The sequence below is a fragment of the Salvelinus fontinalis genome, chromosome 13 (assembly GCF_029448725.1).
Source record: "Salvelinus fontinalis isolate EN_2023a chromosome 13, ASM2944872v1, whole genome shotgun sequence".
NCBI classification, from domain to species: Eukaryota; Metazoa; Chordata; class Actinopteri; order Salmoniformes; family Salmonidae; genus Salvelinus; species Salvelinus fontinalis.
Window position 1 is genome coordinate 8,208,019 of NC_074677.1, and position 26,370 is coordinate 8,234,388.

Consider the following 26,370-nt stretch of genomic DNA (forward strand, 5'->3'; position numbering starts at 1 on the left):
AAGAGACCCGGTAAATCTAAATCTGAATTTCAATGACAGTCCGGAATTGGATGAAATAGCATTGACTTGCAGTCAAAGACTGCTTCAAACTCTAATTCACATACAAGAGGTGGTAAAATACTTGACAGAGGATCTGGGGCACTTGGACACACGTTTAATATACACGTCACACATACCTGTTGTCCGGAGGTGTCTTCGCTGCGGAAGGCGATAGACTCCAGTTGACTTCCTCTGCTGGTCAGCGCTCTGAGACAGGGCTCTCTGGCCTCGAACCCTCGCTCCAGAAACGCCACGGCAACCTTAGCCTTCTCCTGGACCGACCGGGCGTGGGTCGGTCCACCACCACCGGTGTTTCCACGACAACCACTGCCACCACGCCCACTGCCAGAGCCATCGCAGCTCTCCTGCCCCTTTGCCAGACCATCCAACTCTGTTATCACTGGAGGAGGGGAGGGAGAGAAGAGGAAGAAGAGGAGGGAGAGAGAAGAGGGGAGGGAGAGAGAAGAGGAGGGAGAGAAGAGGAAGGAGAGAAGAGGAAAGAGAGAAGAGGAGGGGGAGAAGAGGAAAGAGAGAAGAGGAGGGGGAGGGGGAGAAGAGGAAAGAGAGAAGAGGAGGGGGAGGGGGAGAAGAGGAAAGAGAGAAGAGGAGGGGGAGAAGAGGGGAGGGAGAGAGAAGAGAGGGGAGAGAAGAGGAGGGAGAGAGAGAGAAGAGGAGGGAGAGAGAGAGAAGAGGAGGGAGAGAAGAGGGAGGAGAGAAGAGGGGGGAGAGAAGAGGGAGGAGAGAAGAGGGGGGAGAGAAGAGGAGGGAGAGAAGAGGAGGAGGAGAAGAGGAAAGAGAAAAGAGGAAAGAGAAAAGAGAGAAGAGGAAGGAGAGAGAAGAGGAAAGAGAGAAGAGGAGGGAGAGAAGAGGAGGGAGAGAGAGAGAAGAGGAGGGAGAGAAGAGGGAGGAGAGAAGAGGGGGGAGAGAAGAGGAGGGAGAGAAGAGGAGGAGGAGAAGAGGAAAGAGAAAAGAGGAAAGAGAAAAGAGAGAAGAGGAAGGAGAGAGAAGAGGAAAGAGAGAAGAGGAGGGAGAGAAGAGGAAGGAGAGAGAAGAGGAGGGGGAGAAGAGGGAGGAGAGAAGAGGGGAGGGAGAGAGAAGAGGGGAGGAAGAGAGAGAGAAGAGGGGAGGGAGAGAGAAGAGGAGGGAGAGAGAAGAGGAGGGAGAGAAGAGGAAGGAGAGAGAAGAGGAGGGGGAGAAGAGGGAGGAGAGAAGAGGGGAGGGAGAGAGAAGAGGGGAGGGAGAGAGAAGAGGAGGGAGAAGGGGAGGGAGAGAGAAGAGGAAAGAGAGAAGAGGAGTGAGAGAAGAGGAAGGAGAGAAGAGGAGGGAGAGAAGAGGGCAAAGACATTACAGTCAGAACTAAACATTCCCCCAACTCCTAGAACCTGATATTGATGGCTGACTAACTGTCTCGCTCTCTGCTTGGGAAACATATGTTTACATTGCTAAAGCAAGTGGAATAGACAAAGGGAAATAAATAGTCAACATTACACTCACAAAAGTTGTAAAATAATCTAGACATTTCAAATGTTAGATTATTGGTTATGTACAAGTAGTTGAAGTATGAAAGAGAAAATACAAACACAAAAATATAGGTTGTATTGGGGACAGAGCAGGGGACAGACAGAGATGAGCAGGTAACAGAGGCAGGGCCTTACATTTGGCAGAAGCAATCAGGCTAGGCTAGGATAGGGTCGGCTAGGGTAGAGTCGGCTAGGGCAGAGTCGGCCAGGCTTGGGTAGGGTCGGCTCGGCTTGGGTAGGGTTAGCTAGGGTAGGGTCGGTTAGGGTAGAGTCGGCTAGGCTTGGGTAGGTTCGGCTAGGGTAGGGTAGGGCCGGCTAGGCTTGTGTAGGGTCGGCTAGGGTAGGGTCGGCCAGGGTAGAGTCGGCTAGGGTAGGATTAGGCTTGGGTAGGGACGGCTAGGGTAAGGCTAGGCTAGGGTCGGCTAGGGTAGAGTCGGCTAGGCTTGGCTAGGGTAGGGTTAGGCTTGGGTCGGCTAGGCTAGGGTCAAGTAGGGTCGTCTAGGGTAAGGCTAGGCTAGGGTAGAGTCGGCTAGGCTTGGCTAGGGTAGGGTTAGGCTTGGGTCGGCTAGGCTAGGGTCAGGTAGGGTCGTCTAGGGTAGGGTCGTCTAGGGTAGAGTCGGCTAGGGCATGAACGTGGGAATGGGTAGGGCTCAGGCTTACATGCCATGCCCCTGCAGGCCTCACATATGAGGGGCACCACCAGTATGGACCGTGCCTTCAGACAGTATTCATACCAGTTGACTTATTCCACATTATATGTTGAGTTACAGCCTGAATTAAACATTTATAAAGAATTATAATTATCTCACCCATCTACACACAATATCCCATGTTTTTAGAAATCAATACGTACAAAAGTTGACACACCTACTCATTCAAGGGTTTTTCTTTATTTTTACTATTTTCTCCATTGTAGAATAATATTGAAGACATCAAAACTATGAAATAACACATATGGAATCATATAGTAAGCAAAAAAAAGTGTTAAACAAATGAAAATATATTTTATATTTGAGATTCTTCAAAGTAGCCACCCTTTGCCTTGATGACAGCTTTGCACACTCTTGTCATTCTCTCAACCAGCTTCATGAGCTAGTCACCTGGAATGCATTTGATGTCTAAACTATTATTCTACAATGTAAAAATAGTAAAGAAATAAGTAAAAAAATACTTAAATGAGTTGGTGTGTCCATACTTTTTACTGGTATTGTAAGTACTAGAATGCTAGAATCACCTTTGGCAGCGACTACAGCTGTGAGTCTTTCTGGGTAAGTCTCTAAGAGCTTTGCACACCTGGATTGTACAATATTTGCACTTTTTCTTTTTTAAATTCTTCAAGCTCTGTCAAGTTGGTTGTTGATCACTGCTAGACAACCATTTTCTAGTTTTGTCATAGATTTTTAAGTCAAAACTGTAACTAGGCCACTCAGGAACATTCTGTCGTCTTGGTTTTGATTTTATTTGAACCTTTATTTAACTAGGAAAGTCAGTTAAGAACAAATTCTTATTTACAATGACGGCCTACCGGGGAACAGTGCGTTAACTGCCTTGTTCAGGGGCAGAAAGACATATTTTACCTTGTCAGCTCGGGGATTCAATCTTGCAACCTTTCGGTTACTAGTCCAACGCTCTAACCACTAGGCTACACTCTAACCACTAGGCTACCTGCCCCCCCTACACTCTAACCACTAGGCTACCTGCCGCCCCTACACTCTAACCACTAGGCTACCTGCCGCCCCTACACTCTAACCAGTAGGCTACCTGCCGCCCCTACACTCTAACCACTAGGCTACCTGCCGCCCCTACACTCTAACCACTAGGCTACCTGCCGCCCCTCTAACCACTAGGCTACCTGCCCCCCCTACACTCTAACCACTAGGCTACCTGCCCCCCCTACACTCTAACCACTAGGCTACCTGCCCCCCTACACTCTAACCACTAGGCTACCTGCCCCCCTACACTCTAACCACTAGGCCACCTGCCACCCCTACACTCTAACCACTAGGCTACCTGCCGCCCCTACACTCTAACCAGTAGGCTACCTGCCCCCCCTACACTCTAACCACTAGGCTACCTGCCGCCCCTACACTCTAACCACTAGGCTACCTGCCGCCCCTACACTCTAACCACTAGGCTACCTGCTGCCCAGTGTATATTTTGCCTTGTGTTTAAGGTTATTGTCCTGATGTAAGGTGAATGTCTCCCAGTGTCTGTTGGAAAGCAGACAACCAGGGTTTTTCCTCTAGGATTTTGCCTGTGCTTAGATCTATTCCGTTTATTTTTATCCTAAAATAACTCCCTAGTCCTTGCCGATGACAAGCATACCCATAACATGATGCAGCCACCACCATGCTTGCCCCAAACATAACACTTTATATTCAGGACATAAAGTTAATTCTTTTTACAGTTTTACTTTAGTGCCTTATTGATAACAGGATGCATGTTTTGTAATATTTGTATTCTGTACAGGCTTCCTTCTTTTCACTCTGTCATTTAGGTTCGTATTGTGGAGTAACTACAATGTTCTTGATCCATCCTCATGTCACATGTCACAGCCATTAAACTCTGTAACTGTTTGAAAGTCATCATTGGCCTCATGGTGAAATTCCTGAGCGGCTTCCTTCCTCTCCGTCAACTAAGTTAGGAAGGACGCCTGTATCTTTGTAGTGACTGGGTGTATTGAAACACCATCCAAAGTGTAATTAATATCTTCACTATGCTCAAAGGGATGTTCAATGTCTGCTTTTCCAAACGTTTACCTATTCAGCAATAGATGCCCTTCTTTGCGAGGCTTTGGAAAAACTCCCTGGTCTTTGTGGTTGAATCGGTGTTTGAAATTCACTGCTCGACTGAGGGACCTTACAGATAATTATATGTGTTGGGGTAGTCGTTCTAAAATCATGTAAAAAAAACTATTTTTTGGACACAGTGAGTGTAATAATAATAATAATAATAATAATAGTGACTTATAATTATTATGTGACTTGTTAAACACGTGAACTTATTTAGGCTTTCCATAAAGGGGTTGAATACTTATTGACTCAGCTTTTTCACTTTCAATTAATTTGTAAACATTTCTACAAACATAATTCCACTGTGACATTATGGGGTATTGTGATGTCATTATGGGGTATTGTGATGTCATTATGGGGTATTGTGATGTCATTATTGGGTATTGTGTGCAGGTCAGCGACACAAAATCTACATTTAATCAATTTAAAATTCAGGCTTAACACAACAAAATGTGGGAAAAGTTAACGTAAGTCCCAGACTGAAGTGTTTTGGCGGTCGATGAATTCACTGTATGTTTGTTCGTGTGTGGTAGTTACCTATGAGGGGCACCACCACAATGTACGTCCCAGACTGCAGCAGTGTCTTGAGGCCGGTGAGGTGGTCGATGAAACCGTTGGTGTCGGGGACCAGGAAAAGAGGCCGCACCTCTAACTCCAACTGACCACACGTCTGTAACGCCGCCTGGACAGAGGGAACACACACACACACACGTTACAAATCAAAAGCAAATCACATTTTATTTGTCACATGCGCCGAATACAACAGACCTTACAGTGAAATACTTACTTACGAGCCCCTAACCAACAATGCAGTTAAAACATTTGTTATATGAATAAGAATGAAAAGTAATTAAAGAGCCACAATAAAATAACAATAGTGAGACTCTATACAGGGAGTTACGGTACAGAGTCAATGTGGAGGCTATATACAGGGTGTTACGGTACAGAGTCAATGTGGAGGCTATATACAGGGTGTTACGGTACAGAGTCAATGTGGAGGCTATATACAGGGTGTTACGGTACAGAGTCAATGTGGAGGCTATATACAGGGTGTTACGGTACAGAGTCAATGTGGAGGCTATATACAGGGTGTTACGGTACAGAGTCAATGTGGAGGCTATATACAGGGTGTTACGGTACAGAGTCAGTGTGGAGGCTATATACAGGGGGTACCGGTACAGAATCAATGTGGAGGCTATATACAGGGGGTACCGGTACAGAGTCAATGTGGAGGCTATATACAGGGGGTACCGGTACAGAGTCAATGTGGAGGCTATATACAGGGTGTTACGGTACAGAGTCAATGTGGAGGCTATATACAGGGTGTTACGGTACAGAGTCAATGTGGAGGCTATTTACAGGGGGTACCGGTACAGAGTCAATGTGGAGGCTATATACAGGGGGTACCGGTACAGAGTCAATGTGGAGGCTATATACAGGGGGTACCGGTACAGAGTCAATGTGGAGACTATATACAGGGGGTACCAGTACAGAGTCAATGTGGAGACTATATACAGGGGGTACCGGTACAGAGTCAATGTGGAGACTATATACAGGGGGTACCAGTACAGAATCAATGTGGAGACTATATACAGGGGGTACCAGTACAGAGTCAATGTGGAGACTATATACAGGGGGTACCGGTACAGAGTCAATGTGGAGGCTATATACAGGGGGTACCGGTACAGAGTCAATGTGGAGGCTATATACAGGGGGTACCGGTACAGAGTCAATGTGGAGGCTATATACAGGGGGTACCGGTACAGAGTCAATGTGGAGGCTATATACAGGGGGTTCCAGTACAATGTGGAGGCTATATACAGGGGGTACCGGTACAGAGTCAATGTGGAGGCTATATACAGGGGGTACCGGTACAGAGTCAATGTGGAGGCTATATACAGGGGGTACCGGTACAGAGTCAATGTGGAGACTATATACAGGGGGTACCGGTACAGAGTCAATGTGCGGGGGCACCGGTTAGTTGAGGTAATATGTACATGTAGGTAAAGTTATTAAAGTGACTACGCATAGATGATGACAACAGAGAGTAGCAGTGGTGTAAAAGAGGGGAGGGGGGCAATGCAAATAGTCTGGGTAGCCATTTGATTAGATGTTCAGGAGTCTTATGGCTTGGGGGTAGAAGCTGTTTAGAATCCTCTTGGACTTAGACTTGGCGCTCTGGTACCGCTTGCCATGCGGCAGCAGAGAGAACAGTTTATGACTGGAGTGGCTGGAGTCTGACAATTTTTAGGGCCTTCCTCTGACACCGCCTGGTATAGAGGTCCTGGATGGCAGGAAGCTTGGCCCCAGTGATGTACTGGGCCATTCGCACTACCCTCTGTAGTGCCTTGCGGTCGGAGGCCGAGCAGTTGCCATACCAGGCGGTGATGCAACCGGTCAGGATGCTCTCGATGGTGCAGCTGTAGAATCTTTTGAGGATCTGAGGACCCATGCCAAATCTTTTTAGTTTCCTGAGGGGGAATAGGTTTTGTCGTACCCTCTTCACGGCTGTCTTGGTGTGTTTGGACCATGTAGGTTTGTTGGTGATGTGGACGCCAAGGAACTTGAAGCTCTCAACCTGCTCCACTGCAGCCCCGTCGGTGAGAATGGGGGCGTGATCGGTCCTCCTTTTTCCTGTAGTCCACAATCATCTCCTTGGTCTACATAAAGTATACTAGGGACCGGGTGATACCAGTATCACGATAGTTGTTAGAATCGTGACAAGGAAACAAAACAGGAAGTGGATTTATGTTGTAAACAAACGTCATTATGTTGTCATCCAGTCATGTTGATTTATTTTCCAGGCTATAGAACACAATATGTTACATACAGCAGGTTTTAAAAGACCAAAGTTTTGGTCTGCTTTGTGTTTTCATTTCTTGCCGTGGAAAACATATTGCGATACACACACACACACACACACACACACACACACACACACACACACACACACACACACACACACACACACACACACACACACACACACACACACACACACACACACACACACACACACACACACACACACACACACACACACACACACACACACGTAGACAGGTTAAAACCCACATCAAATCAGGACAACACATGTCTGCAGAATCCCCAGATGTGTGTGTGTACCTATGTATAGTCTGTGTGTGTGTATATATATATAGTGTGTGTTTACTGTAGTGTGTGTTACCTGTATCTTGTCCCTGCGTCTCTGCTGCTCAGACAGTTTGTTAGTGAGGGCGCTGCGTCTGGCCCGGAGCTCTCTGATGTCATCCTCACTGCCATCATCACCGTCCGACACAGACGACTCCGCCTCCACGATGACGTCATCACTCTGCGACACAGCAACAGAAGAGAAGGACATGTTACAAAACTGACACACACACACACACACACACACACACACACACACACACACACACACACACACACACACACACACACACACACACACACACACGACTCCGCTAACCGAGGTCATCACGAAGGTGACTAGTTGCTAGATGTTAACTGACCATTTACATGGAAGTCAATGCTGTGAGGTTCAGCATTAAAACACAGTTGAATCAGCTATGTTGTTGTTTGGATAAAAGCCAGTGACACACAGGGGACGGAGACGGACACACCTCTCTCTCTGTCTGCGAGTCCTGTCTGCTGCGCGCGTCGCCGGGGCGCCCGGGTTGGGGAGAGGTTGCCGTGGAGACGTACTTCCCTCCTTTAAAAGCCAGGAGAGGTTCTTCCTGTCCACATAGAGCCTCCAGGAAATACTTCAATACTGTTACCCTTTTACAGTCTGCTGCTATCGCCTAGATAGGGGGAGAGGGAGAGCAGGGGGGAGAGGGAGAGAAGAGGAGAGAGGGAGAGAAGGGTGGAGAGGGCGAGAAGGGGGGAGAGAGGGAGAGAGGGAGAGAATATTGGTCTACTGATATGGTTTTGTGATTGTGTGTGTTAGTGTGTGTGTGGTGTATAAACTCACTGTATCCCCGGTGCAGTCTACGTAGCAGGGTTCCTGTGGGGCGGCGAGCAGCGGGACGAAGCCGGCCAGTAGCCTGTCCTCCTCCAATAGCAGCAGACGGAGCTCCTCATCCCCCTCCCCTCCGTCCCCGTCTGCCTTGTACAGCGGCGCCTCGCCGTGGTCGACACGCGCCAACGCATTACACAGGTCTGCCAGGCTACGCCACACATCAAGACTACAACTACAGGGGGAGAGAGAGGAGAGTGTGTGTGACTTAGAATCTTTTAAATTAAAAGTCTATTACGTTTGAAATTGAGTGCCAATTCCACCCACCCAGGCAACAAACAGGGGGGAAAAGAGCTCATCGTGTGTGTGTGTATGTGTGTACTTACTCTATACGGCAAGGTGGAGGATTCCATTGGTTGGGGTGTCCAAGCATCCAATCAGACCAGACCTTGACGCTGGGCAGCAGCTCCCTCAGGTCCAATGGGAAGGCAGAAACTCTCACCATCCCTTCCTCCCCCTCTTCTCTCTCCTCCTCCGGGATGGGCTCTGAGTGAGTGAGATTTAGCAAATGAGTGAGTGCTTAAAGAATTAGCAAGTGAGTGGCGATCTACTTCGATCCAGAGGCTAACAAGGAGGCTACTCCTAGCACGGTGCATCCGAATAAACAGTGCCTCTTCTCAGGATCCCTGAGAGGGACAGGCGGATAAATTTGGATGAGCCAGTTTCGCCGACAAGGTTGTTTGGCTCAGGGCTCTCCATCCCCAAATATTTACTGTGGCAACAATGCTCTCAAGTGGCTCGGTCAATGGTGGGGGCAAGTTAACGGTTGTCAAGGTTCCCGAACCTGGTGTGGGCCGAGCATCAGAATGTACTGTTCCTTCACCACGTTCAGACACACGGTTGTCAAGGTCCCCGAACCTGGTGTGGGCCGGGCAACAGAACGCACCTTTCCTTCACCACGTTCAGACACACGGTTGTCAAGAGTGTTGAATACGAAAACATCCCAGGCCTCAGGGTGGCGCAGGGCACCTCATGAGATAATATATGAGAGACTGGCAGCATGTTTCGTCCAGTGGCGGACATGCAGAGTTTCACCATGGGTGATGAGGACATGGCAGAGTTTCACCATGGGCGATGAGGACATGGCAGAGTTTCACCATGGGCGATGAGGACATGCAGAGTTTCACCATGGGTGATGAGGACATGCAGAGTTTCACCATGGGCGATGAGGACATGGCAGAGTTTCACCATGGGCGATGAGGACATGGCAGAGTTTCACCATGGGCGATGAGGACATGCAGAGTTTCACCATGGGTGATGAGGACATTGCAGAGTTTCACCATGGGTGATGAGGACGTGCAGAGTTTCACCATGGGTGATGAGGACATTGCAGAGTTTCACCATGGGTGATGAGGACATTGCAGGGTTTGACCATGGGTGATGGGGACATTGCAGAGTTTCGCCATGGGTGATGGGGACATTACAGAGTTTCACCATGGGTGATGCGGACATTGCAGAGTTTCACCATGGGTGATGAGGACATTGCAGAGTTTCACCATGGGTGATGCGGACATTGCAGAGTTTCACCATGGGTTATGAGGACGGTGACGCATCTTCCCAGATCTCACAACGTGGGTGCGGATCTACTTTCCGTGGGGAGGGGGGTCCTATCTCTACGGAGTGGAGATTGCACCCCTCGGTTGTGGCCAATGTACACTAACAGTCAAAAGATAGTACAATAATAGTGAATACATCAAAACTATTAAATAACACATACGGAATCATGTAGTAACCAAGAAAAAAGTTTAACAAATCAAAATATATTTTATATTTGAGATTCTTCAAAGTAGCCACCCGTTGCCTTGATGACAGCTTTGCACACTCTTGGCATTCTCTCAGCCAGCTTCACCTGGAATGCTTTTCCAACAGCCTTGAAGGAGTTCCCACATATGCTGAGCACTTTTTGGCTGCTTTTCCTTCACTCTGCGGTCCAACTCATCCCAAACCAACTCAATTGGGTTGAGGTCAGGTGATTGTGGAGGCCAGGTCATCTGATGCAGCACTCCATCACTCTCATTCTTGGTCAAATAGCCCTTACACAGCCCGGAGGTGTGATTTGGGTCATTGTCCTGTTGAAAAACAAATGATAGTCCCACTAAGCCCAAACCAGATGGGATGGCGTATCGCTGCAGAATGCTGTGGTAGCCATGCTGGTTAAGTGTGCCTTGAATTCTAAATAAATCACAGATAGTTTCACCAGCAAAGCACCCCCACACCATCACATCTCCTCCTCCATGCTTCACAGTGGGAAATACACATGCGGAGATCCTCCGTTCACCTACTCTGCGTCTCACAAAGACACGGCGGTTGGAACCAAAACCTTTGGACTCATTCGACCAAAGGACAGACTTCCACCGGGCTAATGTCCATTGCTCGTGTTTCTTGGCCCAAGTCTCTTCTTCTTATTGGTGTCCTTTAGTAGTGGTTTCTTTGCAGCGATTTGACCATGAAGGCATGATTCATGCAGTCTCCTCTGAACAGTTGATGTTGAGATGTGTCTGATACTTGAACTCAACTTGAACTGCAATTTCTGAGGCTGGTAGCTCTAATGAACTTATCCTCTGCAGCAGAGGTAACTCTGGGTCTTCCTTTCCTGTGGCGGTCCTCATGAGAACCAGTTTCATCATAGCGCTTGATGGTTTTTGCGACTGCATTTGAAGAAACTTTCAAAGTTCATGTCTTAAAGTAATGATGGACTGTCATTTATCTTTGCTTATTTGAGTTGTTCTTGCCATAATATGGACTTGTTTTTTTTACCAAATAGGGCTATCTTCTGTATACCAACCCTACCTTGTCACAACACAACCGATTGTCTCAAACATATTAAGAAGGAAAGAAATTCCCAAAATTTACTTTTAACAAGGCACACCTGTTAATTGAAATGCATTCCAGGTGACTACCTCTTGAAGCTGGTTGAGAGAATGCCACGAGTGTGAAAAGCTGTCATCAAGGCAAAGGGTGGTTACTTCGAAGAATCTCAAATATATTTTGATTTGGTTAAAACATTTTGGTTTACTACATGAGTCCATAGGTGTTATTTCATAGTGTTGATGTCTTCACTATTATTCTACAATGTAGAAAATTGTTCCTAATAAAGAAACATTCTGTAATGAGTTGGGTGTCCAAACTTTTGACTGGTACTGTACATGTAACGCATCGCAAGAATAACCTGCATTGCAGTCTGCCCTTCTCAAGACAACGGGATCTGAGCGCTCCGGTCGGGAACAGATGCTTTGGCATATTGGTGTCCTCGGACCCTGCTCTACGCGTTCCACCGATGGACCTGATTCACGCCACCGTGGATAGGGTTTGTTGTTGATTTTAGTCCCCGTTGGGCCAGACAACCCGGGTTCCTAGAGATTATCCACCTTTTGGGCTTGGACCCATAATCAAATCAAATTGTATTATTTGTTACGAGTCGCCCAACACAACCGTGTAGACCTGACCGTGAAATGCTTACTTACAAGCCACTAACCAACAACGCAGTTAAGAAAATAGAGTTAACAAAATTCCTGAATAAACTAAAGTAAAAAAATAAAATAAAAACTTTAAATAATAAAATAAATAAGTAACAATAAAATAACAATAATGAGGCTGTATACAGGAGGTACCGGTACCAAGTCAGTGTGCGGGGGGGTACACGTTAGTCAAAGTAATTTGTACATGTAGGTGAAGTGACTATGCAGAGATAGTAAACAGTTCCATGTTGTCGGGATGGTTGCCATATAAACCTTCAATGTGGAAAAAGGCCCTTCTCAAAAAGCTATAGAAATCATATCCAAATGTCCACCAAAGAGCTCTGAAAAATTAGAAACTCCTTTAACCTGATGCCAACCCTAAAAAAACACACGCCACTTACTTACCGTACACAGCCCTCTCGTAGAGGGCGCACTCGTCGACTGTAAACCCATAGCCGTTAAACTCAAACTTTATGGGGCCAAAACCCACAGATGCCATATCTGCTGTCGTGCGTGACAAATTGTTTCCGTGTGCCTTGGGTTGCCGTGGCAGCGCGCCAGTCCACCGTTTCCAGGTTACTGCAGGTTTCCTGTGGGTTTAAGCCTTGGGTTGCCGTGGCAGCGCGCGAGTCCACCGTCTCCAGGTTACTGCAGGTTTCCTGTGGGTTTAAGCCTTGGGTTGCCGTGGCAGCGAGCGAGTCCACCGTTTCCAGGTTACTGCAGGTTTCCTGTGGGGTTAAGCCTTGGGTTGCCGTGGCAGCGAGCGAGTCCACAGTTTCCAGGTTACTGCAGGTTTCCTGTGGGTTTAAGCCTTGGGCTGCCGTGGCAGCGAGCGTGTCCACAGTTTCCAGGTTACTGCAGGTTTCCTGTGGGTTTAAGCCGTGGGTTGCCGTGGCAGCTTGCGAGTCCACAGTTTCCAGGTTACTGCAGGTTTCCTGTGGGTTTAAGCCTCGGGCTGCCGTGGGTTCATCAACTCTGGTTGATGCTATGCAGCACGCGTGTGACTTTACCAAGTCACGACAAGTTTACGATTGGCTCATTTATCCCCCTCCTCTCCCCTGTAACTATTCCCCAGGTCGTTGCTGTAAAATGAGAACGTGTTCTCAGTCAACTTACCTGGTAAAATAACAGATAAATAAAAAAATTATAAAAACGACAGGTGTTCTGTTGTTTTGGACTTGGAACCGTCAGGGGCAGCGTGTCAGTGCGCACACCCAAGTTGCAGCAGGTTCTGGTTCTCTATATGGGAAGGCTTCTCAGGTAAGTCTTAGGGGAAAAGGAGGGCTTCTGTAAGCCCCTTTAAGGAAGCGGTGGAACCTGTGTGTGCTCGGGTTGCCTTGGGCATCCTAGTTTGTTTCTGATCCGGCTTGGGGGGCGTGTCTCCATGGTATGTTATATAGAGTGACCTACTGAAAAGGGAATGCACAGTTCTGAATATAACTCCTGTTCCCCGAAGGAGGGAAGCAAGTAGAAAATATTTTGGCACCTGCGCCGTCAGTGGGTTTGGACTCGCTGAAGAGCGGGTACTGAATTCAGGAAATGGATGCGAGCCCAGGTATTATAGCCAGGAAGACGGGTCTGCAGAGGGCGAGCTCGATATCCATTGGTCCGTTTGGGGGGGGGGGGGGGCGTGATTTAAGATTTCTTCAGGTGAATGTGATTTGTTATTGACTCTCCGTAGTATGTTATACCTTGTTCCCTCCTTCAGAGAACAGTAGTTATTGTCATAACTGTACGTTATCGTATGCCCTTACATATTAGGCATACTTCTCTCAGTGTGTGTGTGTGTGTGTACCTGCGGGTGTGTCTCTCAGCAGCTCTGTGCAGCGTTGGACCAGCAGAGAGAACATGGCCAGACCCAGAGCTGTAGTCTGTTCCTGTAACACAGATCTCACCTCACCATCTCCTCCTAGAGAGAGAGAAGAGAGGAGAGAAGAGAGGGAGAGAGAGAGAAGAGAGGGAGAGAAGAGAGAAGAGAGAGAGAGGGAGGGAGAGAGAGAGAGAGAGAAGAGAGGGAGAGAGAGAGAAGAGAGGGAGAGACAGAGAGGGAGGGAGAGAGAGAGAGACAGAGAGGGAGAAACAGAGAGGGAGAGAGAGGAGAGAGAGAGAGAGGAGAGAGAGAGAGAGAGAGAGAGAGAGAGACAGAGAGACAGAGAGACAGAGAGAGACAGAGAGACAGAGAGACAGAGAGACAGAGAGACAGAGAGAGAGAGAGGAGACAGAGAGAGACAGAGAGAGACAGAGAGAGACAGAGAGAGACAGAAAGAGAGAGAGAGACAGAAAGAGAGAGAGAGACAGAGAGACAGAGAGACAGAGAGACAGAGAGAGAGAGAGACAGAGAGACAGAGAGACAGAGAGACAGAGAGAGAGAGAGAGAGAGAGAGAGAGAGAGAGAGAGAGAGAGAGAGAGAGAGAGGAGAGAAAGAAACATTTAGTCACAGGCGTGAGTGTTTGGCGCACACGGTCACACCTCTGTGTGTATGTTACCTCTGCTCTGAGCGTTGTGTATGGTGAACATGTTAACGGTGATGATCTGTAAGATGCGTGTGCTGCCCAGAGGGGAGGGGCTGTGTTGGAGCAGAGCCCTGAACTCCTGGAGAACACGACTGGCCACCGCCGGGAAAGACTCCATGCTGCAACACAATGTAACTCATTTAGCAGCAGACACTCCTTATCCAGAGAGACTTACAGACGTCTCAGAAAGACAACCCACACATCACAGAGATCGGAAGCTAAATCTTTCTTATGAAACGGCAGCTACTCTCCTAATCAGTGCGCACACACACACACACACACACAGGGCAGAGTACTCACCCCACTTTGGTGAAGAGTTTTCCGTGAGCGTGGAGGAAGCTGAGTATAAACCTCTTATTGAGCTGCAGACAGAAGCAGAGAGACAGGAGCAACAGAGCACAGATGAGTCACACAGTCCGTCATTGATTAGACATGTCTGTCCTGTCATCTTTCATTAATAAATGCTATTTCTCTGTGACATCATCGGCCTTGGTATGAGTGCTACGGTTGAGATAAACAACAGAACTACAACACAGGCTATAACAGGTAGGTGAAGGGGACAGGTTATAACAGCTAGGTGAAGGGGACAGGTTATAACAGCTAGGTGAAGGGGACTGGTTTTAACAGCTAGGTGAAGGGGACAGGCTATAACAGCTAGGTGAAGGGGACAGGCTATAACAGCTAGGTGAAGGGGACAGGCTATAACAGCTAGGTGAAGGGGACTGGTTTTAACAGCTAGGTGAAGGGGACAGGTTATAACAGCTAGGTGAAGGGGACAGGCTATAACAGCTAGGTGAAGGGGACTGGTTTTAACAGCTAGGTGAAGGGGACTGGTTTTAACAGCTAGGTGAAGGGGACAGGCTATAACAGCTAGGTGAAGGGGACAGGCTATAACAGCTAGGTGAAGGGGACAGGTTATAACAGCTAGGTGAAGGGGACAGGCTATAACAGCTAGGTGAAGGGGACAGGTTATAACAGCTAGGTGAAGGGGACTGGTTTTAACAGCTAGGTGAAGGGGACAGGTTATAACAGCTAGGTGAAGGGGACTGGTTTTAACAGCTAGGTGAAGGGGACTGGTTATAACAGCTAGGTGAAGGGGATTGGTTATAACAGCTGGGTGAAGGGGACAGGCTATAACAGCTAGGTGAAGGGGACTGGTTATAACAGCTAAGTGAATGGGGACAGGTTATAACAGCTAGGTGAAGGGGACTGGTTAATACACTGGTTATAACCTCTAGGTGAAGGGGACTGGTTATAAGTGGTTATAAATGCTAGGCGAAGGGGACTGGTTATAATAGCTAGGTAAAGGGGACTGGTTAATATACTGGTTACAACAGCTAGGTGAAGTGGACTTGTTATAACGCTGGTTACAACAGCTAGGTGAGGGTGACTGGTTATAACAGCTAGGTGAAGGGGACTGGTTGTAAAACTGGTTATAACAGCTAAGTGAATGGGGACAGGTTACAACAGCTAGGTGAAGGGGACTGGTTATAACAGGTTACAACAGCTAGGTGAAGGGGTCCGGTTAATACACGGGTTACAACAGCTAGGTGAAGGGGACTGGTTATAACTGGTTATAACAGCTAGGTGAAGGGGACTGAGCAGAAAGGAGAGGGAATGAGAGACTATGACAACAGGCCAACTTACATCAGAAAAAAAGAAAGAAAGGAGAGAAACAGAGGAAGAGTAAATGAGTCTTGGAAACAAAGAGAGATATTTCTCAGTAGCTATTGATTTATCAATGGGGACGTCTTAAGAAACACCCTGTGTGAGTCTGTCTGTGTGTGTGTGTGTGTGTGTGTGTGTGTGTGTGTGTGTGTGTGTGTGTGTGTGTGTGTGTGTGTGTGTGTGTGTGTGTGTGTGTGTGTGTGTGTGTGTGTGTGTGTGCGTGTGTGTGCGTGTGTTTACGAGGTAGTATCGCCATGGAGATGGCAATAACAAGAGCGCCGTGGCCCACGATGCACCTTCTGTCTGCTACAGAGGGTGTGTCAGAGCCACCACTTCCTGGGAGAGAAAACATCTCTAGTATGTAAAACATATGTTTGTGGAAAGAGAGAAATATGATACAGAATCTGGTATAATCAACAAACAGAGAGACAGAGAGAGAAAGAGAGAGAGAGGTAGAGAGAGACAGAGAGGCAGAGAGAGGACAGAGAAAGAGAGAGAGAGAATGCTATTTGGCCCTAAACAGAGAGTACACAGTGGCAGAATACCTAACCACTGTGACTGACCCAAACTTAAGGAAAGCTTTGACTATGTACAGACTCAGTGAGCATAGCCTTGCTATTGAGAAAGGCCGCCGTAGGCAGACATGGCTCTCAAGAGAAGACAGGCTATGTGCACACTGCCCACAAAATGAGGTGGAAACCGAGCTGCACTTCCTAACCTCCTGCCCAATGTATGACCATATTAGAGACACATATTTCCCTCAGATTACACAGATCCACAAAGAATTCGAAAACAAATCCAATTTTGATAAACTCCCATATCTACTGGGTGAAATTCCACAGTGTGCCATCACAGCAGCAAGATTTGTGATCTGTTGCCACAAGAAAAGGGCAACCAGTGAAGAACAAACACCACTGTAAATACAGCCCATATTTATGTTTGTTTATTTTAACTTGTGTGCTTTGGCCATTTGTACATTGTTACAACACTGCATATATATATATAATATTACATTTGTAATGTCTTTATTGTTTTAAAACTTCTGTATGTGTAATGTTTACTGTTCATTTTTTATTGTTTATTTGACTTTTGTATATTATCTACCTCACTTGCTTTGGCAATGTAAACACATGTTTCCCATGCCAATAAAGCCCCTTGAATTGAATTGAATTGAATTGAGAGGCAGAGAGAGGACAGAGTGAGAGAGGCAGGCAGACAGAGAGAGAGACACAAGCCACATCCACACTAGAGGTCGACCGATCATGATTTTTCAACGCCGATACCGATTATTGGAGGACCGAAAAAAGCTGATACCGATTAATCTGACGATTTTTATATATATATATTTGTAATAAAGACAATTACAACAATACTGAATGAACACTGAGCACTTATTTTAACTTAATATAATACATAAATAAAATCTATTTAGTCTCAAATAAATAATGAAACATGTTCAATTTGGTTTAAATAATGCAAAAACATTGTTGGATAAGAAAGTAAAAGTGCGATATGTGCCATGTAAGAAAGCTAACGTTTTAAGTTCCTTGCTCAAAACATGAGAACATATGAAAGCTGGTGGTTCAATATTCCTAGTTAAGAAGTTTTAGGCTGTAGTTATTATAGGAGTTATAGTACTATTTCTCTCTATACCATTTGTATTTCATATACCTTTGACTTTTTGGATGTTCTAATAGGCACTTTAGTATTGCCAGCCTAATCTCATGGGGTTGATAGGCTTGAATTCATAAACAGCGCTGTGCTTCAAGCATTGCTAAGAGCTGCTGGCAAACGCAGTAAAGTTGGAATGAATGCTTACGAGCCTGCTGCTGCCTACCACCACTCAGTCAGACTGCTCTATCAAATACCAAATCATAGACTTAATTATAATATAATAACACACAGAAATACGAGCCTTTGGTCATTAATCCGGAAACTATAATTTCGAAAACAAAACGTTTATTCTTTCAGTGAAATACGAAACCGCTCCGTATTTTATCGAACGGGTGGCAGAGAGGAACACACAGAGAGAGAGAGACACAGAGAGAGAGAGAGACACAGAGAGACAGAGAGAGACAGAGAGAGAGAGACACAGAGAGAGACATAGAGAGAGACATAGAGAGAGACATAGAGAGAGACAGAGAGAGAGAGAGAGAGACAGAGAGAGAGAGAGAGACAGAGAGAGAGACAGAGAGAGAGAGAGAGAGAGAGAGAGAGACAGACAGAGAGAGACAGACAGAGAGAGACACAGAGAGAGACACAGAGAGAGACACAGAGAGAGACACAGAGAGAGACACAGAGAGAGACAGAGAGAGAGACAGAGAGACAGAGAGAGAGACAGAGAGAGACAGAGAGAGAGACAGAGAGAGAGAGATACAGAGAGAGACACAGAGAGAGACAGACACAGAGAGAGACAGACACAGAGAGACACAGAGAGAGACACAGAGAGAGACACAGAGAGAGACACAGAGAGAGACACAGAGAGAGACACAGAGAGAGACACAGAGAGAGACACAGAGAGAGACACAGAGAGAGACACAGAGAGACACAGAGAGAGACACAGAGAGAGACACAGAGAGAGAGAGACAGAGAGAGAGAGACAGAGAGAGAGAGACAGAGAGAGAGAGACAGAGAGAGAGACACAGAGAGAGACACAGAGAGAGAGACAGACACAGAGAGAGAGAGAGACACAGAGAGAGAGAGAGAGAGAGAGAGAGAGAGAGGAGTAAAGACATCCAGTATAAAAGAACTGGAACAGAACTGGAAGAGAAGCTGCAGATAATCCATAAGTGTGTGTATATGCATGGTGTGTGTGTGTGTGTGTGTGCATTGTGTGTGTGTGCATGGTGTGTGTGTGCATGGTGTGTGTGTGTGTGTGTGTGCATGGTGTGTGTGTGTGTCAGTGTAAAGTGTTCTACTCACATCACTAGGGCTGAGGTTGCCCAGCTCTCCTTCCTGTTCAGAGTCTCTGCTGGACTCGCTGCCCCCACGGTGTGATGATGCCTGGCCAATAGGGCCGACCCAGATCTCCACCCTAGCCCCCTCCTCCCCCCGTCCTCCTCCTCGGACCCCCGGGCCCCTGGACCCCCCTTCCAACTCCTGCTTCCTCCTTCGCTCCATCTGATCCGCCTGGGGGGTGGGGGTGAGAAAGGTCAAGGGGTAAAAGAGGCAGGTGAGAATCCCTGCTTCACATCACAAAACAGTCGTGTTATAAAGGCCGGGTGTTTGGTTGTGGTTGGTCAATGAATACATTAGATGGGTTATCACTGGAGGTAGGTAGGTGTAGGTGTAGGGGGGGGGGGGGGGGGGTGTGTGTGTGTGTGTGTGTGTGTGTGTGTGTGTGTGTGTGGTGTGTGTGTGGTGTGTGTGTGTGTGTGTGTGTGTGTGTGTGTGTGTGTGTGTGTGTGTGTGTGTGTGTGTGTGTGTGTGTGTGTGTGTGTGTGTGTGTGTGTGTGTGTGTGTGTGTGTGTGACCTTGCGTTTGGCCTCTTCAAACAGACTCATGAGACTCTCCTTGGCAGTGAGGATGGGGTTGGAGGCCGCCAGGCTACGCATGTAATAATACACTGCATCCAACTTCCTCTTCTAGAGAGAGGGGGAGGAAGGAGAGAGGGGGAAAGGAGAGGGAAGAAAGGAGAGGGAGAGCGAAAGAGGGGAGGAAGGTTAAAGAAGGGGGTTGAGAGAGAGATGTGCAGTTTTGGCAGCCAAATATGTGTCCTCCTGCCACAGCCTGAGGGACAGCCAGTGAAAAATGCAAAGTAATATTGATAATATTTCCCATTTAGCTTAGTTTTGTTTTGTCTTTCATACCAGGTCATATGTCTTCTCAAGTCATATTGACACTGGTCTACTACTGTTGCTTTAATTTATTGTTGTTCTGATTAATATTGTTGTTGTAGTTGTTGTTAATGGTAATCCCATGTCCACTACTACTGTTATTATTGCTGTTGGTCCCACCATTTATTTATATATAAATATATATATATTTTGTATATATATACATATATATTTGATTTTTTTTTTTCGATATGTATACTTTGACAATGTAAGTAATAACGAACCTACCATGTCAATAAAGTCAATTGAATTGAATTGAATTGATTGAGAAAAATGTGATATTTCTCTCAAAATCTTGGCTATACTTGCCACACAAAAATGTACAGTTCCCTCCCTCTCCCTCCCTCCCTCCCTCCCTCCCTCCCTCTCTCCCTCCCTCCCTCCCTCCCTCTCTCCCTCCCTCCCTCCCTCTCTCACGACTCTCACCGTGTAAACAGCCAGCAGGGCCAGCTGGTTGTAAGGTCGTCCGTTCTTAGGAGCAATCTGCTGGGCCTTTAGGTACCAACTAGACGGGAGGAGAAAGAGGAGCACATTAACTCTGTGTCTGAGTCTCCTTCGCAAGAGAGACCTAAAGGAGTCTTACTTCATGTTTACAACACCAGTTTCCCCCATTACGATTTGTCAACGGACAGGAACACGGAAAAGATGCCGTCCCTGGTGGCCAAGGTACAGTACCTGCGGGCCTTGCCGTAGTTAGCCGAGTCGCTGGCTTGCTCTCGGTAACGGGCGATGTCCCCCTGACAGATCAAACACCGCTGGGCACTGATCAGAGCATACTTCACCTGGACCAACACACATTATTATACCGTTAAATACACCCCTAGAAAATCCGCACCGCGGAGAACGAGGACGGAATCACGGAATCCAGACATTCAAATGGAATTCAACAACATTCAAATAGTTATTGTAGGGCAGGGCTTGACAGTCACTTTTTTAACCACGTGGCCTTTGAATTAAAACATAAGTTAGTTGAAATCAAATAAAATAATTGAAATACAGTAAGACATTGTTAGTTTGGCAAAAAAACCTAAGCAAACATTTGTGGGTTACATCTTTTGTAGGACAGTTTTTTTTTGTTTTTTTTTACTTGTCTGAAAGCTGAAGATACTTGTCCCCCCCCCTCACAAAAAAAGGTCTGTAACACCATGGACAAAAGGGAATAGCTGCAGGAAGTAGTGATGATGAAGGTGATGCAGCACTCTCTGAAAAATTCGAACAAAATTGGGGCCTTCGTTTTGGGACACTGGGCATTTACTAATTCTGTATTGGCGGAATGATACGGCAGTCTGTAGCGCGGGCAAAATAAATGTATCTGCTACGGGAGGGGACGAGAGGAATCGTGACATTGACTAAATATATTTAGGGAGACAAATCTTTTCAAATAGCCCGTTCCACTCTGGTGACGCTGTGGAACGAAAGAGATGTGTGTAGTAGCCGAGGCCTATCTGGCGATCTGTGTGTCACAACGAGCCTCGCTCTCGTGATGGGTTGTACATCCTCATGGGCTTCAGAGCTGCTGTGGTCAAACCCGGAACCACTATGAATGATCTTTCCTCTCCCACTTCCTCTCACACTTCCTCTCGCATCAGGAAATAGATCTAGTCCAACTACGCATCATTTCCTTCATAAACTTTCCTGTTTTGTTGTTGTTGTTGTTGTTGTTGTGACTCCTCATTAGATTGTTCCATCTTGGTGTTTTTTTATTTAACCGGGTAGGCTAGTTGAGAATAAGTATTGTTTTCTCAATTTCACTTCTTGTGGCCTAAAATATTTGTCATTCAAAATAAGTCTGTGATTTAAGAATAGCATAGAGTCCGACTTTCATAAATATTCCCATTTAAAAACTGCACCTTTAGGACATGAAACACTTTATTGTAGTAGTTTTAGTGGGATTAGGCTTCTGGTTGTTTGGTTCGCACCGGCAAAAGGATTTTCTTTTTTTATATCCGACCTCTCATGCATAATTTCTGTCTTGTAAAGGTTTTTTTTTTTTAAATTTTCATTCGATTTGTTTAATATCTTGCTATTGTTTGTTCTACATCTCTCATTTTTACCTTAGGCCTCATGTTTTTTTGGGGGGTGGTTTGGTTATTTCAAAAACAACTGTAAACTTTTCTGAGATGGCTCCCGAGAAATGTAGCAGTGTCTTACTACGCCGAGTCATTTTCATATCAACTGAAGAGAGAAAAATAACATGTGGGCTTCTATAAACACGTACACACCGGTCCTCTATCAAAATACACTTTGGCTATTGACCCAGATCATCAGACGAGAGAGAAAGAGAGGAATTATTTTTTATTTTAAATAAATGTATGACCGGATATTTTGCGCTGCTTTGTTGACACTCTTAATTCTGTCTACATTGTTCTCTCGTTTGATGTAAATATAACATATTTATTGGAATAGGCTATAGCAAATAGGAATATAGACAATTTAGTCAGAATGTCAATCATGCACGGCCCTGCTGTGTGCTGCCTGATACAATTCTGATCACGGTGATAGTTGGACAGGGATTTATTATTTTTAACTTGTCCATTTGGACAACTGAAATGTATATTGTGGTTGTCGAGCCTGTAGGGAAAAAACTAAAATGTATAAAACTGTATAAATGTAAATAAAATGTATAAAACTGTATAAATGTAAATAAAATGTATAAAACTATTTATACAATTTGCCCGAGTTTATCATAAAACAATGAACAGAATGCATCAGTAATTCGACTTTTCCTGCAACTCTCTGAACAGACCACCAGAACGGCCCTGTCTGCTGTGTGTACAGACCACTGTCTAGACATGAACACCTCTCTGAGCAGACCACCAGAACGGCCCTGTCTGCTGTGTGTACAGACCACTGTCTAGACATGAACACCTCTCTGAGCAGACCACCAGAACGGCCCTGTCTGCTGTGTGTACAGACCACTGTCTAGACATGAACACCTCTCTGAGCAGACCACCAGAACGGCCCTGTCTGCTGTGTGTACAGACCACTGTCTAGACATGAACACCTCTCTGAGCAGACCACCAGAACGGCCCTGTCTGCTGTGTGTACAGACCACTGTCTAGACATGAACACCTCTCTGAGCAGACCACCAGAACGGCCCTGTCTGCTGTGTGTACAGACCACTGTCTAGACATGAACACCTCTCTGAGCAGACCACCAGAACGGCCCTGTCTGCTGTGTGTACAGACCACTGTCTAGACATGAACACCTCTCTGAGCAGACCACCAGAACGGCCCTGTCTGCTGTGTGTGCGGTGCGGTACTACTTCCTGTAGCCGTTAGCGATGATGCTCAGTAGACTGAAAGGCTTTTCCCAAAAACATAAATTAAACGTTGTGAACTAGGAAGTAGCTTATGTTTACCTGGCAGAATGATATGGTGATGATTTTCATCAATCCAAACTTTACCATCACATGTGGCCACACACACACACACACACAGCAGTAGTGTTGTTCTGAACACACATCACGTGCACACACACACACACACACACACACACACACACACACACACACACACACACACACACACACACACAGTAGTGGTGTTGTTACCGTCTTGCGTAGTGGACGTGCTCGGATGGCCATGCCGTCCATGTAATCCTCCAGTTTAAATTGAAACACCGTCTGAAGCTTCTGCAGCAGTGCATCAAAGAATACCGTCCCCTGGGAAACAAACACAGAGCACCAAAATGATTAGCACCATGGAGAAACACTAAGGCTGTTTCAAAATAGTTGCATGAAGTTGAACATGGTGTGTGTGTGTGTGTGTGTGTGTGTGTGTGTGTGTGTGTGTGTGTGTGTGTGTGTGTGTACGCCGTGCGTGCGTGTGTGTACCAGGCCATGAATTTCCCAGCGGAATCGACGGCCACGCTCCCTTGTATGGCAGTAAGCCAGCCAGCCAGTCAGCTAGCCAGTCAGGCAGCCAGTAAGCCAGTCAGGCAGCCAGCCAGCCAGCCAGTCAGCTAGCCAGTCAGCCAGCCAGCCAGTAAGCCAGCCAGTCAGCCAGCCAGTCAGTCAGGCAGCCAGTAAGCCAGCCAGTCAGTCAGCCAGCCAGCCAGTCAGCTAGCCAGTCAGCCAGCCAGCCAGCCAGTCAGGCAGCCAGTCAGCTAGCCAGCCAGCCAATAAGCCAGCCAGCCAGTCAGCTAGCTAGCCAGCCAGTAAGCTAGCCAGCCAGTCAGGCAGCCAGTAAGCCAGCCAGCCAGTCAGCCAGCCAGCCAGTCAGGCAGCCAGTAAGCCAGCCAGCCAGTCAGGCAGCCAGTAAGCCAGCCAGCCAGTCAGCTAGCCAGCCAGTCAGGCAGCCAGTAAGCCAGCCAGCCAGTAAGCCAGCCAGTCAGCTAGCCAGCCAGTAAGCCAGCCAGTAAGCCAGCCGGCCAGTAAGCCAGCCAGCCAGTCAGCTAGCCAGCCAGTAAGCCAGCCAGCCAGCCAGCCAGTAAGTCAGCCAGCCAGCCAGTAAGCCAGCCAGCAAGCCAGCCAGTCAGCCAGCCAGCCAGCCAGCCAGCCAGCCAGCCAGTAAGCCAGCCAGCGAGCCAGTGTGTGTGTGTGTGTGTGTGTGTACGCCGTGCGTGCGTGTGTGTACCAGGCCATGAATTTCCCAGCGGAATCGACGGCCACGCTCCCTTGTATGGCAGTAAGCCAGCCAGCCAGTCAGCTAGCCAGTCAGGCAGCCAGTAAGCCAGTCAGGCAGCCAGCCAGCCAGCCAGTCAGCTAGCCAGTCAGCCAGCCAGCCAGTAAGCCAGCCAGTCAGCTAGCCAGTCAGCCAGCCAGTCAGTCAGGCAGCCAGTAAGCCAGCCAGTCAGTCAGCCAGCCAGCCAGTCAGCTAGCCAGTCAGCCAGCCAGCCAGCCAGTCAGGCAGCCAGTCAGCTAGCCAGCCAGCCAATAAGCCAGCCAGCCAGTCAGCTAGCTAGCCAGCCAGTAAGCTAGCCAGCCAGTCAGGCAGCCAGTAAGCCAGCCAGCCAGTCAGCCAGCCAGCCAGTCAGGCAGCCAGTAAGCCAGCCAGCCAGTCAGGCAGCCAGTAAGCCAGCCAGCCAGTCAGCTAGCCAGCCAGTCAGGCAGCCAGTAAGCCAGCCAGCCAGTAAGCCAGCCAGTCAGCTAGCCAGCCAGTAAGCCAGCCAGCCAGTCAGCTAGCCAGCCAGTAAGCCAGCCAGCCAGCCAGTAAGTCAGCCAGCCAGCCAGTAAGCCAGCCAGCCAGTAAGTCAGCCAGCCAGCCAGTAAGCCAGCCAGCCAGCAAGCCAGCCAGTAAGCCAGCCAGCCAGTCAGCCAGCCAGCCAGCCAGCCAGCCAGCAAGCCAGCCAGTCAGCCCCACCCACAGAAGAAATCTGAATTCCGAGGTGCACTCTGAAGAGAGTTGAATAATTGTCCACGTTTACTTGTCCTCAGCCAACGAGAAAAGTAACAAACAGCATAAATGCCCAGCCTCTGTCAATCTACTATCCCCCATAGTAGAAACGTTGACCTCGTCTATTGGTCAACTTGTTGTTCTGTACGATAAATAAATATTCTAAAACAGACTCTAGGACAGATGTGGGACCAGGACCATTGTACATCATTCATTTTTAAAGCAATGAGGCTGATGCAACCGATCAGAACGTTTAGCTTAAAATGTTGCTCAGCTATTATTTATTCACATTATAACAGCAGGAAACACACACGCGACCTTAGGTTGGACGCGCACGTTACAAAATGCAGTTAGCAGGAAAACACCGTTCTCAAAAGCTCACATGTGACAGATATGAAAATATCAGTTTTGAACGAGTGGAGATCTAAAGATGCAACAACTAGCGTGGGTTGCTAATATGACTACTGATGCAACAACTAGCGTGGGTTGCTAATATGACTACTGATGCAACAACTAGCACGGGTTGCTAATATGACTACTGATGCAACAACTAGCATGGGTTGCTAATATGACTACTGATGCAACAACTAGCACGGGTTGCTAATATGACTACTGATGCAACAACTAGCATGGGTTGCTAATATGACTACTGATGCAACAACTAGCATGGGTTGCTAATATGACTACTGATGTAACAACTAGCATGGGTTGCTAATATGACTACTGATGCAACAACTAGCATGGGTTGCTAATATGACTACTGATGTAACAACTAGCATGGGTTGCTAATATGACTACTGATGCAACAACTAGCATGGGTTGCTAATATGACTACTGATGCAACAACTAGCACGGGTTGCTAATATGACTACTGATGCAACAACTAGCATGGGTTGCTAATATGACTACTCATACAACAACTAGCATGGGTTGCTAATATGACTACTCATACAACAACTAGCATGGGTTGCTAATATGACTACTGATGCAACAACTAGCACGGGTTGCTAATATGACTACTGATGCAACAACTAGCATGGGTTGCTAATATGACTACTGATGTAACAACTAGCATGGGTTGCTAATATGACTACTGATGCAACAACTAGCATGGGTTGCTAATATGACTACTGATGTAACAACTAGCATGGGTTGCTAATATGACTACTGATGCAACAACTAGCATGGG

At 47.1% G+C, this 26,370-nt stretch overlaps 1 protein-coding gene across 2 annotated transcripts in view; it reads right to left on the reverse strand.

The window, feature by feature from the left end:
* Nucleotides 1–26,370, reverse strand: part of LOC129868032 (telomerase-binding protein EST1A-like) — a 53,526-nt gene that overhangs the window by 11,630 nt on the left and 15,526 nt on the right. For both annotated transcript variants that reach the window (XM_055941603.1, XM_055941604.1), the window contains exons 5-18: nucleotides 23,399–23,509; nucleotides 20,521–20,627; nucleotides 20,272–20,350; nucleotides 19,483–19,593; nucleotides 18,932–19,138; nucleotides 14,642–14,703; nucleotides 14,315–14,460; nucleotides 13,623–13,736; nucleotides 8,696–8,855; nucleotides 8,325–8,544; nucleotides 7,975–8,154; nucleotides 7,539–7,682; nucleotides 4,889–5,033; nucleotides 177–439 (exon numbers count right to left, since the gene is read on the reverse strand). In XM_055941603.1, the coding sequence (XP_055797578.1) occupies nucleotides 177–439; nucleotides 4,889–5,033; nucleotides 7,539–7,682; nucleotides 7,975–8,154; nucleotides 8,325–8,544; nucleotides 8,696–8,855; nucleotides 13,623–13,736; nucleotides 14,315–14,460; nucleotides 14,642–14,703; nucleotides 18,932–19,138; nucleotides 19,483–19,593; nucleotides 20,272–20,350; nucleotides 20,521–20,627; nucleotides 23,399–23,509 (2,049 nt within the window). The remainder of the gene's footprint in view (nucleotides 1–176; nucleotides 440–4,888; nucleotides 5,034–7,538; nucleotides 7,683–7,974; nucleotides 8,155–8,324; nucleotides 8,545–8,695; nucleotides 8,856–13,622; nucleotides 13,737–14,314; nucleotides 14,461–14,641; nucleotides 14,704–18,931; nucleotides 19,139–19,482; nucleotides 19,594–20,271; nucleotides 20,351–20,520; nucleotides 20,628–23,398; nucleotides 23,510–26,370) is intronic.